Source organism: Phyllobates terribilis, unplaced genomic scaffold, assembly GCF_046119375.1.
Source record: "Phyllobates terribilis strain yellow unplaced genomic scaffold, ASM4611937v1 Scaffold_9__5_contigs__length_417890890, whole genome shotgun sequence".
In the NCBI taxonomy this organism is placed as follows: Eukaryota; Metazoa; Chordata; class Amphibia; order Anura; family Dendrobatidae; genus Phyllobates; species Phyllobates terribilis.
The window spans coordinates 333,538,625-333,550,914 of NW_027362769.1; the positions used below are offsets into that span (position 1 = coordinate 333,538,625).

Genomic DNA, 12,290 nt, shown 5'->3' on the forward strand with positions numbered 1-12,290 from the left:
GATTGTGAGGGAATATTTAGCTAACATAAATGAGTTCAAGTCTCCAGGTCCAGATGAATTACACCCCAGAGTACTGAAGGAGATCGTAGAAGAAATTTTAGAACCACTCTCCATAATCTTTGAAAATTCTTGGAGAAAAGGAGAAGTCCCAGAAGACTGGAGAAGAGCAAATGTTGTTCCTATCTTTAAAAAGGGGAAGAAGGTGGACCCAGGGAACTATAGGCCGGTGAGTCTGACTTCTATACCAGGAAAGATCTTTGAACAAATTATTAAACAACATGTATGTAAGTACATGGATAAGAATGAAGTGATTAACAAGAGTCAGCATGGGTTTGTAACTAACAAGTCATGTCAGACTAACTTAATTTCCTTCTATGACAGAATCACTGACTGGGTGGATCAGGGAAATGCTGTAGATATAGTATATCTTGACTTCAGCAAAGCATTTGACAAAGTATCTCACACCATCCTTATTGAAAAAATGACCAAGTATGCAATGGACCAGGCAACTGTTAGGTGGATTCATAACTGGCTTAGTGATCGGACTCAAAGGGTGGTTGTAAATGGCTTTACATCCAGCTGGATGAATGTCTCAAGTGGGGTACCACAGGGCTCCGTCCTGGGACCTGTATTGTTCAACATCTTTATCAATGATTTAGATGAAGGAATTGAGGGTAAACTGATTAAATTTGCTGATGACACAAAGCTAGGAGGGATAGCTAATACTAGAGAAGAGAGAGAGAGGCTTCAAAAAGACCTAAATAAACTGGAGCAGTGGGCAGCAAACAACAGAATGGTTTTTAACAGGGAAAAATGCAAAGTGCTACATCTGGGCAATAAAAATGAAAAAAGCATATACAGAATGGGAGGAATAGAGCTAAGCAACAGTACATGTGAAAAAGACTTAGGTATACTAATAGATCATAGACTGAACATGAGTCAACAGTGTGATGCAGCAGCAAAAAAGGCAAATACAATTCTGGGATGTATTAACAGAAGCATACAGTCTAGATCACGTGAAGTCATTATCGGACTTTACTCCTCTTTGGTCAGACCTCATCTGGAATACTGTGTACAGTTTTGGGCACCACATTTTAAAAAAGACATAGACAAACTGGAGCAAGTTCAGAGAAGAGCGACCAGAATGGTGACTGGTCTGCAAACTATGTCCTATGAGGAACGGTTGCAGGATTTGGGAATGTTTAGCTTGCAAAAAAGAAGACTGAGAGGAGACTTAATAGCTGTCTACAAATATGTCAAGGGCTGTCACATTGTAGAAGGATCATCTTTATTCTCATTTGCACAAGGAAAGACTAGAAGCAATGGGATGAAACTAAATGGGAGGAGACACAGATTAGATATTAGAAAAAACTTTTTGACAGTTAGGGTGATTAATGAGTGGAACAGGCTGCCACGAGAGGTGGTGAGTTCCCCTTCAATGGACGTCTTCAAACAGAGGCTGGACAGACATCTGTCTGAGATGATCTAGTGAATCCTGCTTTGAGCAGGGGGTTGGACCAGATGACCCAGGAGGTCCCTTCCAACTCTACCATTCTATGAGGACTGGAAAGGTTGTACTACACCTGGAGCAACATGAAATAGCAGAGCTGGGAAGGCTGTACTGCACCTGAATCGATATGGAATAGCAGAGCCTGAAAGTCTGTACTGCACCTGGAGGAACATGGAACAGCAAAGCTGGAAAGTCTGTACTGCACCTGGAGCTACATGGAATAGCAGAGCTGGAAAGGCTGTACTGGGTCTGGAGCAACATGGAATAGCAGAGCTGGAAAGGCTGTACAGCGCCTGGAGCAACATGGAACAGCAGAGCTGGAAAGGCTATACTGCACCTGGAGCAACATGGTATAGCAGAGCTGGAAAGGCTGTACTGCACCTGGAACACCATGGAATAGCAGAGCTTGAAAGGCTGTACTGCCCCCGGAGCAACATGGAATAGCAGAGCTGGTAAGGCTGTACTGCACCTAAATCATTATAGAATAGCAGAGCTGGAAAGGCTGTACTGCGCCTGAAGCAACATGGAATATCAGGACTGGAAAGGTTGTACTGCACCTGAAGCAACATGAAATAGCAGAGCTGGGAAGGCTGTACTGCACTTGAAGCAACATTGAATAGCAGAGCTGGAAAGGCTGTACTGCACCTGAATCGTAATGGAATAGCAGAGCCTGAAAGTCTGTACTGCAGCTGAAGGAACATGGAACAGCAGATTTAGAAAGGCTGGTTGTCATCTGAGGCATGAAAAGTCCCAACTAACTTTGTTGGATGGCACCTTGGTCATGAAAAGGCAGAGCTGGATATGTGGATGGGCGGGTGCCTCGGGAGCAGCAGAGTTGAGGATTCGGACGCGCTCTCAGGAGCAGCAGAGTCTGTCAACAGCCTCCCTTTAAGGTTTATGCAGCACTTGGCTAAATAGCTGAGCTGAGTTTGTCAGGTGGCAAACAAAGCCCTGCCGGTTGGTAGTGGCTAGCACGCCTAACTATTTAACACTTACTAATATATACCCTGTGCCACCGTAATTAAAAAAAAATATATATAAATTTAAAAAATAAATACAGTACAGACCAAAAGTTTGGACACGCCTTCTCATTTAAAGATTTTTCTGTATTTTCATGACTTTGAAAATTGTACATTCACACTGAAGGCACCAAAACTATGAATTAACACATGTGGAATTATATACTTAACAAAAAAGTGTGAAACAACTGAAAATATGTCTTATATTCTAGGTTCTTCAAAGTAACCACCTTTTGCTTTGATGACTGCTTTGCACACTCTTGGCATTCTCTTGATGAGCTTCAAGAAGTAGTCACCGGAAATGGTTTTCACTTCACAGGTGTGCCCTGTCAGGTTTAATAAGTGGGATTTCTTGCCTTATAAATGGGGTTGGGACCATCAGTTGTGTTGTGCAGAAGTCTGGTGCATACACAGCTGATAGTCCTACTGAATAGACTGTTAGAATTTGTATTATGGCAAGAAAAATGCAGCTAAGTAAAGAAAAACGAGTGGCCATCATTACCAGTGGAAATCTGTGCTTTGGTCTGATGAGTCCAAATTTGAGATCTTTGGTTCCAACCACCGTGTCTTTGTGCGATGCAGAAAAGGTGAACGGATGGACTCTACATGCCTGGTTCCCACCGTGAAGCATGGAGGAGGAGGTGTGATGGTGTGGGGGTGCTTTGCTGGTGACACTGGTGGGGATTTATTCAAAATTGAAGGCATACTGAACCAGCATGGCTACCACAGCATCTTGCAGCGGCATGCTATTCCTTCTGGTTTGCGTTTAGTTGGACCATCATTTATTTTTCAACAGGACAATGACCCCAAACACACCTCCAGGCTGTGTAAGGGCTATTTGACCAAGAAGGAGAGTGATGGGGGGCTACACCAGATGACCTGGCCTCCACAGTCACCAGACCTGAACCCAATCGAGATGGTTTGGGGTGAGCTGGACCGCAGAGTGAAGGCAAAAGGGCCAACAAGTGCTAAGCATCTCTGGGAACTCCTTCAAGATTGTTGGAAGACCATTTCCGGTGACTACCTCTTGAAGCTCATCAAGAGAATGCCAAGAGTGTGCAAAGCAGTCATCAAAGCAAACGGTGGCTACTTTGAAGAACCTAGAATATAAGACATATTTTCAGTTGTTTCACACTTTTTTGTTAAGTATATAATTCCACATGTGTTAATTCATAGTTTTGATGCCTTCAGTGTGAATGTACAATTTTCATAGTCAAGAAAATACAGAAAAATCTTTAAATGAGAAGGTGTGTCCAAACTTTTGGTCTGTACTGTACATATAACAATAATAAAATGTAAAAACAAATGAAAATAGCTTTATTTTTATTTAAGTGCAGACCAGTGCAAGATAAAAATAAAGCTAAGTGCAAGACCCATTTGCATTGCCAATGGGTGTTAGGCTATGTGAGCAGTTTAAAAAAAAAAAAAAAAAGTTTTCGATAATATCTTTTTAAATTTGCTCACATGCCCTAGCACAATGACGAACATTAGTCATGCAGAGAGCACTTTAAAAAATAAAATTTATACGATTCAGATAGTCCAATCCTAGATCGACACCATTAGGAAGCCACATGGGAATACAGCAATCATATAGATAATGTTTTCCTCTCGGTAATATAAGGGTTAGTTAGCGGTTGCTGTTACTGCAGAGAATCCAGCAGGGGGAGCACCATCATTACATAAGCAGGGCAGATCAGCGGGTGGTGCCAGCTCTCGCCCTGCATATAGTACCACCTGCGGACGGTCAGAACAGAGATGACGGCTGCTTGTACCCGTCTCCTCTGCACGGGTCATGTGTCCCATTTCTGCAAAGGGATGAAAAGCAGTAATAATTTATGACTGGGTGTAAATTGGTGTGAAAGGAGAGAGCAGATGTGCGTCTTATCAGCTCCCAGCATTGTATCTTGTTTGCAATGTGTCTGCGTGCATCTGTCAGCATCACCCTCCATGGCCAGGGTATGACTTTACCAGCAGAGTCTGCATGATTGCATCAGTGTGGGCTAAAATGAAGGCGTCCGGTCACCATTAAGGCTCCTTACATCTCGACCTTACAGCCTGGTGCTAGCAGATACTGTGGTCCTTGCTGCTGGCTTCTAGGTTGCTTGTGAAAATGTCATAATCCTCCGCTTTCCAGTCTAGCTCATATTTTTAGGGATGGGATTCTTCATAGCAGGCAACCATCTTTGATCTAAACCATTCCATTGTAGCTATGACAGCATGTTTAGGATGGCTCTCATGTTGGAAGGTGAACCTACATCACAGTCTCAAGTCTTTTGCAGCCTCTGACAGGTTTTCCTCCAGGATTGCCCTATATTTGGCTCCATCCATCTTCATATTTAGACAGTGGTACAAGTTTTGGCATTGTAGCTGTTTACCAAAACATATTCAATATACAGTTATATACTCAATATGGGCTTAAAGTGCAGACTATCAGCTTTAATTTGAGGGTATTCACATCCTAATTGGAGTAAGGGTTTAGGAATTACAGCTGTTTAATATGCGGCTGCCTCTTTTTAAAGGAATCAAAATTGGACAATTATCTCAGAAGCTTTTTAATGGGCTGCATGGGCTTTTCCCTCCTTAATCCATCATCAATTAAGCAGGTAAAAGGTCTGGAGCTGATTCCTGGTGTGGCATTTGCATTTGGAAGCTGTTGCTATGAAACGACAACATGCGATCAAAAGAGTTCTCAGTGTAAGACAAACATACCATCATTCAGCTAAAAAAATAAAGAAGAAATCAGACAGAGGTAGCAGAAGTGTTAGGAGCGGCCACATCAACAATTTTGTCACATTCTGCATATAAAAAGAGCGCTCTTGGGAACTCAAAAAGGCCTGGACGTCCACAGAAGACAACAGTGGAGGGTGATCGTAGAATCCTTTTATATGGTGAAGAAAAACCCCTTCACAACATACACCCAAGTGAAGAACACTCTCCAGGAAAATGGCACCGAGGTGGCTCATGCGCAGATTGAGATATTTGCTTGTCATGCCAACAGAGCGTCATTTTCATGAAGCCCACCGCCGGGGAGATCAATGGCTCCTACCTCGCACCCCCATTTTCATCCCAAATTTGGTGGAAAAAAGTGCATCTTCTAGTCCGAATAATATGGTAAATTTACCATAAAGAGAAGACTTTCTGAGAACAAATACTGAGAGTTCAGCATAAGGTGAAAACCATTAATCAGCCTTAAAAAATAGAAAGCCCAGATTAGACTTAGACTAAATTAGCCAGCCCAGTTCTTGAAAAACATTCTTTGAACAGATGAAACTAAGATCAAAGTGTACCAGAATGATGGGAAGAAGAAAGTATGGAGAAAGCTCATGATCCAAAGCGCACCACATCCTCTGTAAAACATGGAGGCAGTGGTGTGCAATGGGCATGCATGGCTTTCAATGGCGCTGGGTCACTAGTGTTTATTGATGATGTGACTGAAGACAGAAGCAGTCGGATGAATTCTGAAGTGTACACAGCTATACTATCTGCTCAGATTCAACCAAATGCAGCAAGGTTGATAAGCCAGCCATTCACAGTACAAGTGGACAATGACCCAAAACATACTGCGAAAGCAAAGAAGAGGAATGTCCTGCAATGGCCGAGTCCTCACCAGATCTCAACCCCATCGAGCAGCATTTCACAGGCTTAAGACAAAACCTAAGGTAGAAAGACCCACAAACAAGCAACAACTGAAGTCAGCTGCAGTAAAGGCAGCAAAGCATCACATAGGAGAACCCGGCGTTTGGTGACGTCCATGGCTTCCAGACTTCAGGCAGTCATTGCCTGCAAAGGATTCTCTACAAGGTATTAAAAATGACGACTTTTTTTTTTTATGATAAACTTAATTTGTCCAATTACCTTTGAGCCCCTGAAATGAGAAGGCTTTGTAGAAAAATGGTTGCAATGGATAATTTCGTTCAACCCCTTTACTTAAACCTGAAAGTCTACACTTTCGTTGCATCTCTGTTGTTTCATTTTAAATCCAAAATACAGTGGTGTGAGAAAGTTTTGCCCCCTTAATGATTTCTTATTCTTTATTCTTTTGCATGTTTGTCACACTTAAATGTTTCAGATCACAAAACAAATTTAAATATTAGACAAAGATAACACAAGTAAACCCAACATGCAGTTTTTAAATGTAGGTATTTATTATTCAGGGAAAAAGAAATCCAAACCTACAGGCCTCTGTGTGAAAAAGTGATTGGCCCCACCCCCCTTCTTAATTTATGTTTTAACTGTGGGTTATCACATCTTTGTGAAGTGGAGTTCAATTTCCTTAGCCACACACAGGCCTGATTACCGCCACACCTGTTCTCAATCAAGAAATCACTTAAATAGGGCCTGCCTGACAAAGTGAAGTAGACCAAAACATCCTCAAAAGCTAGACATCATGCTGCGATCCAAAGAAATTCAGGAACAAAGTAATTGAGATCTATCAGTCTGTAAAAGGTTATAAAGCCATTTCTAAAGCTTTGGGACTCCAGCGAACCACAGTGGGGAACCTTCTCTGGAGTGACTGGCCAACCAAAATTACCCCAAGAGTGCAGCAACATCTCATCCAAGAGGTCACAAAAGACCCCTCAAAAACATTCAAACAACTGCAAGCTTCACTTGCCTCAGTTAAGGTCAGTGTTCATGACTCCACCATAAGAAAGAGGATGTGCAAAAATGTCATGCAAGACAGAGTTCCAAGATGAAAACCACTGCTGAGCAAAAAGAACATAAAGGCTTGTCTCAGTTTTTCCAGAAAACATCTTGATGATGGCCAAGACTTTAGGGAGAATACTCTGTGGACTGATGAGACAAAAGTTGAACTCTTTGAAAGATTTATGTCCCATTACATCTGGCCTGGAAGTAACACAGCATTTCAGAAAAGGAACATCATACCAACAGTAAAATATGGTGGTGGCAGTGTGATAGTCTGAGGCTGACTTGCTGCTTCAGGACCTGGAAGACTTGCTTTGGTAAATGGAACTAAGAATTCTGCTGTCCAATAAAAAATCCTGAAGGAGAATGTCCGGTCATCTGTTCGTGACCTCAAGCTGAAGCGTACTTGGATTATGCACCAGGACAATGATCCAAAACACACCAGCAAGTCCACATCTGAATGGTGTAAGAAAAACAAAATGAAGACTTTGGAGTGGCCTAGTCCAAGTCCTGACCTTAATCCGATTGAGATTCTGTGGCATGACCTTAAGGCGGTTCATGCTTGGAAACCCCCAATGTGGCTGAATTACAACGATTTTGCAAAGATGAGTGTCCAAAATTCCTCCAGAGCTTTGTAAAAGAATCATTGCCAGTTATTGCAAACGCTTGATTGCAGTTGTTGCTGCTAACGGTGGCCCAACCAGTTATTAGGTTTAGGGGGCAATCACTTTTTCACACAGGGCCCTGTAGGTATGGATTTCTTTTTTCCTTAATAATAAAGACCTTAATTTTAAAACTGCATTTGTGTGTTTACTTGTGTTATCTTTGCCTAATATTTTAAATTTAATTTGTGATCTGGAACATTTCAGTGTGACAAACATGCAAAATAATAAGAAATCAGGAAGGGGCAAACCCTTTCACACCACATGTGTATGTGTTATATATTGTGTTTTTTAGTTCTATATTCTCATACCTTTTTTTTTTTTTTTTAAATCCCATCTGCTATATTGGCGTGACAGTAAAATATCCATACCATCCTTTTCATTTATGGTGAGAAAATACAAGGGAAACAAGTCCGTGTGTCCCTGTCAGTCAGCGCTGTCATCGCCGGCCTCTTCACCCTGCCATTCCCTGTTAACACTCGGCACCGCGGCTCTGTCAGGCCCTGGTGTCAGATTGTAGATCTGCTCGGATTACCGCACATAGTATAGCGGGTCTCATTTACATGCTGTATCGGGGTATAAATAAAGCTGCGAGCCGGTGGCCTTGTTTGAGAGAGGCGTTAGAATAACTAATAAAAGTTACATCACTGGAGAATCCGCACCACTATTTATTTCTGCGCACGCTGCAGCTTTTTATGGACTTTAATTAGAGACTTATCAGGTGGCAATTTGATGCTGAGAATGAAAATCCCCAAAATTTAAAGGGACTGTGCAGGAATTATAAATAGGGCACAGTGCTGAGGGTGCAAAAAGCTTGAAATGAAATCTGTCCTCCATTGTGCAAGGTATACTGGTGTCCGGGGAAGGAGTTTCATCATGTCCCAAACACCCAACCTCATCCTCCCTCGGCCGCTATGTCATACATTTAAAGGGGTTGTACCAAAATTGGAAGTGATTGCCTAACTTATAAGTGGAAGTCCTTCTGCTGGGGCCCCCACAATATAGAAAACTGTGGGATCTTTTGTCCAGAAGGTCAGACGGTGATGTTGGGGAGAGGCCGGGCTCCCAATCTCCATTTTAGTTAATCAAAGGTGTTGGATGGGGTTGAGGTCGTCAGGGCTCTTCCACACCAAATTCCCCCAACCATCCCTCTATGGACCTTGTTTTGTGCACTGGGGCGCAGTCATGGGCAACACACAAAGGCCTTCCCCTAACTGTTCCCACAGAGTCACAAGCTATGATTGTCCAGTAACGTTCTCCTGCCATTTTCCAAACCCAGACTCGTCCATCAGACGCCAGATAGAGAAGTCTGATCGGTCACTGCACAGAACATGTCTCCTCCAAAGTCAAGTGGTGGCCTTACACCACTCCATCTGGCGCTTATCATTGTGCTTGGTGATGTAAGGCTGCATGCATTTGTTCTGTCATGACCGCTTCCAGTGTGGTGGGGGGGGGGTGCTGTGTTGGTGCTGATGTTAATACCAGAGGAGGTCTGGACTCTGCAGTTATGGAGTCAGCAGAGTGTCGGTGACCTTTCTGTCCTCAGCACTCGGCCCCCCACTCTGTAACATTACGGGGTCTCCACTTTGTGGCTGAGTTGCTGCGGTTCCTTCCATTTCTCTATAATATCACACACAGGTGATGGGGAAGATCTAGCAGGAAGAAATGTCATGACCCGACTTGTTACACTGTACAGAATGATGCTCCTCCATCTGCAGATTGTAGGTGACGTCTTCCTTCTCTTCACCCAGGAGCGGATTGGAACAAGAAGACATGCGGATATTGTACAAATACCTCACTACTTCACTCCTCCCCAGACACATAGAGCCAGAGGTAAATGCTGCCGTCCTATGAGGGGTGCCCGAAGGAAAAAAAAACTTGCCTGTTTTCTTCCAGAAACAGCGCCACACTTTTTTTTTGTGGATTTTATGTAGTACTGCAACCTATTCCTTGTTTAACTTTAACCCCTTCACCCCCAGGCGGTTTTTTTTTTTCTTTCGTTTCTTCCCCCCTCCTTCTTCCAAGGGCCATAAAGTTTATTTTTCTGTCTCCATAGCCGTATGAGGGCTTCTTTATTTATTTTTTCTTATTGCAGAGCGAGTTGTCCTTTTGAATGACACCATTCATTTTATCATGTGATGCACTGGAAAACGAGAAAAAAATTCCAAGTGCGTTGAAATTGCAAAAAAAAAAAGTGCAGTTCCACAATTGTGTAATTGTTTTGGGGGTTTTTATTTACCATGTTCACTATATGGTAAAACTGACCTGGCAATATGATTCTCCAGGTCGGTACGAGTGCGCAGATACCAAACATGTATATATTTTTTTTTGTTTTTTAAGTGGTGAAAAAAAAAACTCGGAAATTTGTAAAGAAAAATTTTTTTTTTTTTAGTTTTTGTTGCCATTTCCAGGACCTGTAAGTTTTTCATTTTTCAGGATCTGGGGCCGGGTTAGGGCTTATTTTTTGTGCCCCGAGCTGACGCTTTTACTGATTCTTTTTAGGGGTGGATACAATGTTTTGATCGCCTCTTATTGTAATGTTGCAGTACGTAATTCTGGCGTTTTATGATTTATTTTTGTTGTTACCCCTTTTACCGGATTAATTTATTTTATATTTTGATAGTTTGTACTTTTACGAACGCAGAGATACTAAATATGTGTTTGTTTTTTTTATTTTTACTTTTAATGGGGTAAAAGGGGGGTGATTTGAACTTCTGAGTTTTTTTTTTTTTTTTTTTTCTTCCATATTTTAAAGTTATTTGTGTTTACTGTATTTAATAGTCCCCTTAGGGGCTTGAAGCTGTACAAAGCAGGGCTTCAGCTGTTCTTTGTAGCAGAAATCACAATCTCCTATGAACGCCAGCTAAAATCTGGCTTTCAGAAAAGGATCGTAATGACAGGTTCGGAGGTCTTCCACAGACCCCCAGCTATCATGGCACCCCTCAATTATGTCACGGGCTCACCAATGGGCGCCTGAATTGACAGGTCCCCCTGCTGGCACGTGTTAAATGCCGTTGTCGGAGATCGACAGCGGCATTTAACAGGTTAACCGCTGCGAGCAGAGCTCCATTACCCCCTTAAATGGCTTAAATGAACCATAATGTGCCTGGAAAGATGCGAGCCTGTGGCAAAGTCAGGGACACAGATATAATGTTATTTCCCATTTTCATAGACTGATATTGTGAGAGAAAACCTCTAAATACGAGCAATTTTGCAATTTACCGCTTATTAAAATTGTCAGCTGTTCTTGAGATATTACAACTTTTTTCTTTTGTTTAGCGCTTGTTGCCTTGGAGACTGACCACCGCTGCTAGAAAGCAGAGCATGTGCAGCGCTTACAAGCTCTTTTCTGTTGTACCTGTAAGCACTGTTTTGAATTTGGCCATGATCGCTGGAGAGCACTGTTACCTCCTAATTACCAGCATCTTCAGCGCAGTGCTTACAAGCTAGACAGCAGCGGTGGTCGGTCTCCTAGACAACGAGCTGGAAACAAAAGATAAGTGTTAATATCTCAAGAACGGCTGCAAATTTTAATAAGCAACAAATTGCAAAGCGCTTGTTTTTATGACAACAACAATATCCATCTATTAAGATGGAAATGACCCTTTAATGGGGTGAGTTACTCACTATGTGTTTGTTACATAGTTTTGGCTGCTGTAATGATTACTGTATGTATGGTATTTTTTTTTTTAGCTGGCAGGAAGAGATTCTCCATTACGACCGGAAATGCCAGGAAATCTTCAGCACTACGGAAGGTGAGATTCTTTCCTTGCCTTTATTTATGCAAAAAAAATTACACAAATGTAAAACAGTAAAAGTGCCCCCCAAGAGTTACGACCCAGTGCGACCAATGGAAATTGAGCGGCGGGGTGCCACACCATGATTGTTGCTCTGCTCGCACCAGAAGTAACGTGGTACTCTTTATCACTCAAAGTCTGTTTTTAGTAAATTCTTACATCCCCCCTTATGTAGCTCCCTTTTCTTAACTCTGCATCGTGGTGTTCCTCTGTTATTCCTCCTGGAAATTTCTGAAAAAAATTAACAATTCTCGAAACAAGCCCTTCTTTCCTGATAATCGACCAGTCTAAACAGGCTGACAATTGCCATACAAACAATCAAAATGCTTGTTCGTCGGGTGAAATGATTTTTAAAAGGAATCTGTAAGCACAGAATGACTGTTCAAGCCAAGCACAGGCGCTCGGTGCACCCTTGGTGCGGCTGAATAGTTCAGTGCACCTTCCCATTTACTTGTTTTCAGTCTATCTCCGCCCCCTCCTTTATTTTCATTGACAGCTCTGGCTTTATAGAGCTGGAGAAAAGTGGAGAGAGATGGAAAACAAGTAGGTGGGAAGGTGTACTGAACTGTTTGGCCACACCAAGGGTGCACTGTACTTGGTTTGAACAGTCATTCTGAGCTGACACTCCCTTCAAGCTTGCTTAAAAAAAAACAAAAAA

At 42.3% G+C, this 12,290-nt stretch overlaps 1 protein-coding gene across 2 annotated transcripts in view; it reads left to right on the top strand.

The window, feature by feature from the left end:
• CCZ1 (CCZ1 homolog, vacuolar protein trafficking and biogenesis associated) overlaps nucleotides 1-12,290 on the top strand; it is a 55,957-nt gene that overhangs the window by 26,705 nt on the left and 16,962 nt on the right. For both annotated transcript variants that reach the window (XM_073648001.1, XM_073647999.1), the window contains exons 9-10: nucleotides 9,587-9,668; nucleotides 11,529-11,590. In XM_073648001.1, the coding sequence (XP_073504102.1) occupies nucleotides 9,587-9,668; nucleotides 11,529-11,590 (144 nt within the window). The remainder of the gene's footprint in view (nucleotides 1-9,586; nucleotides 9,669-11,528; nucleotides 11,591-12,290) is intronic.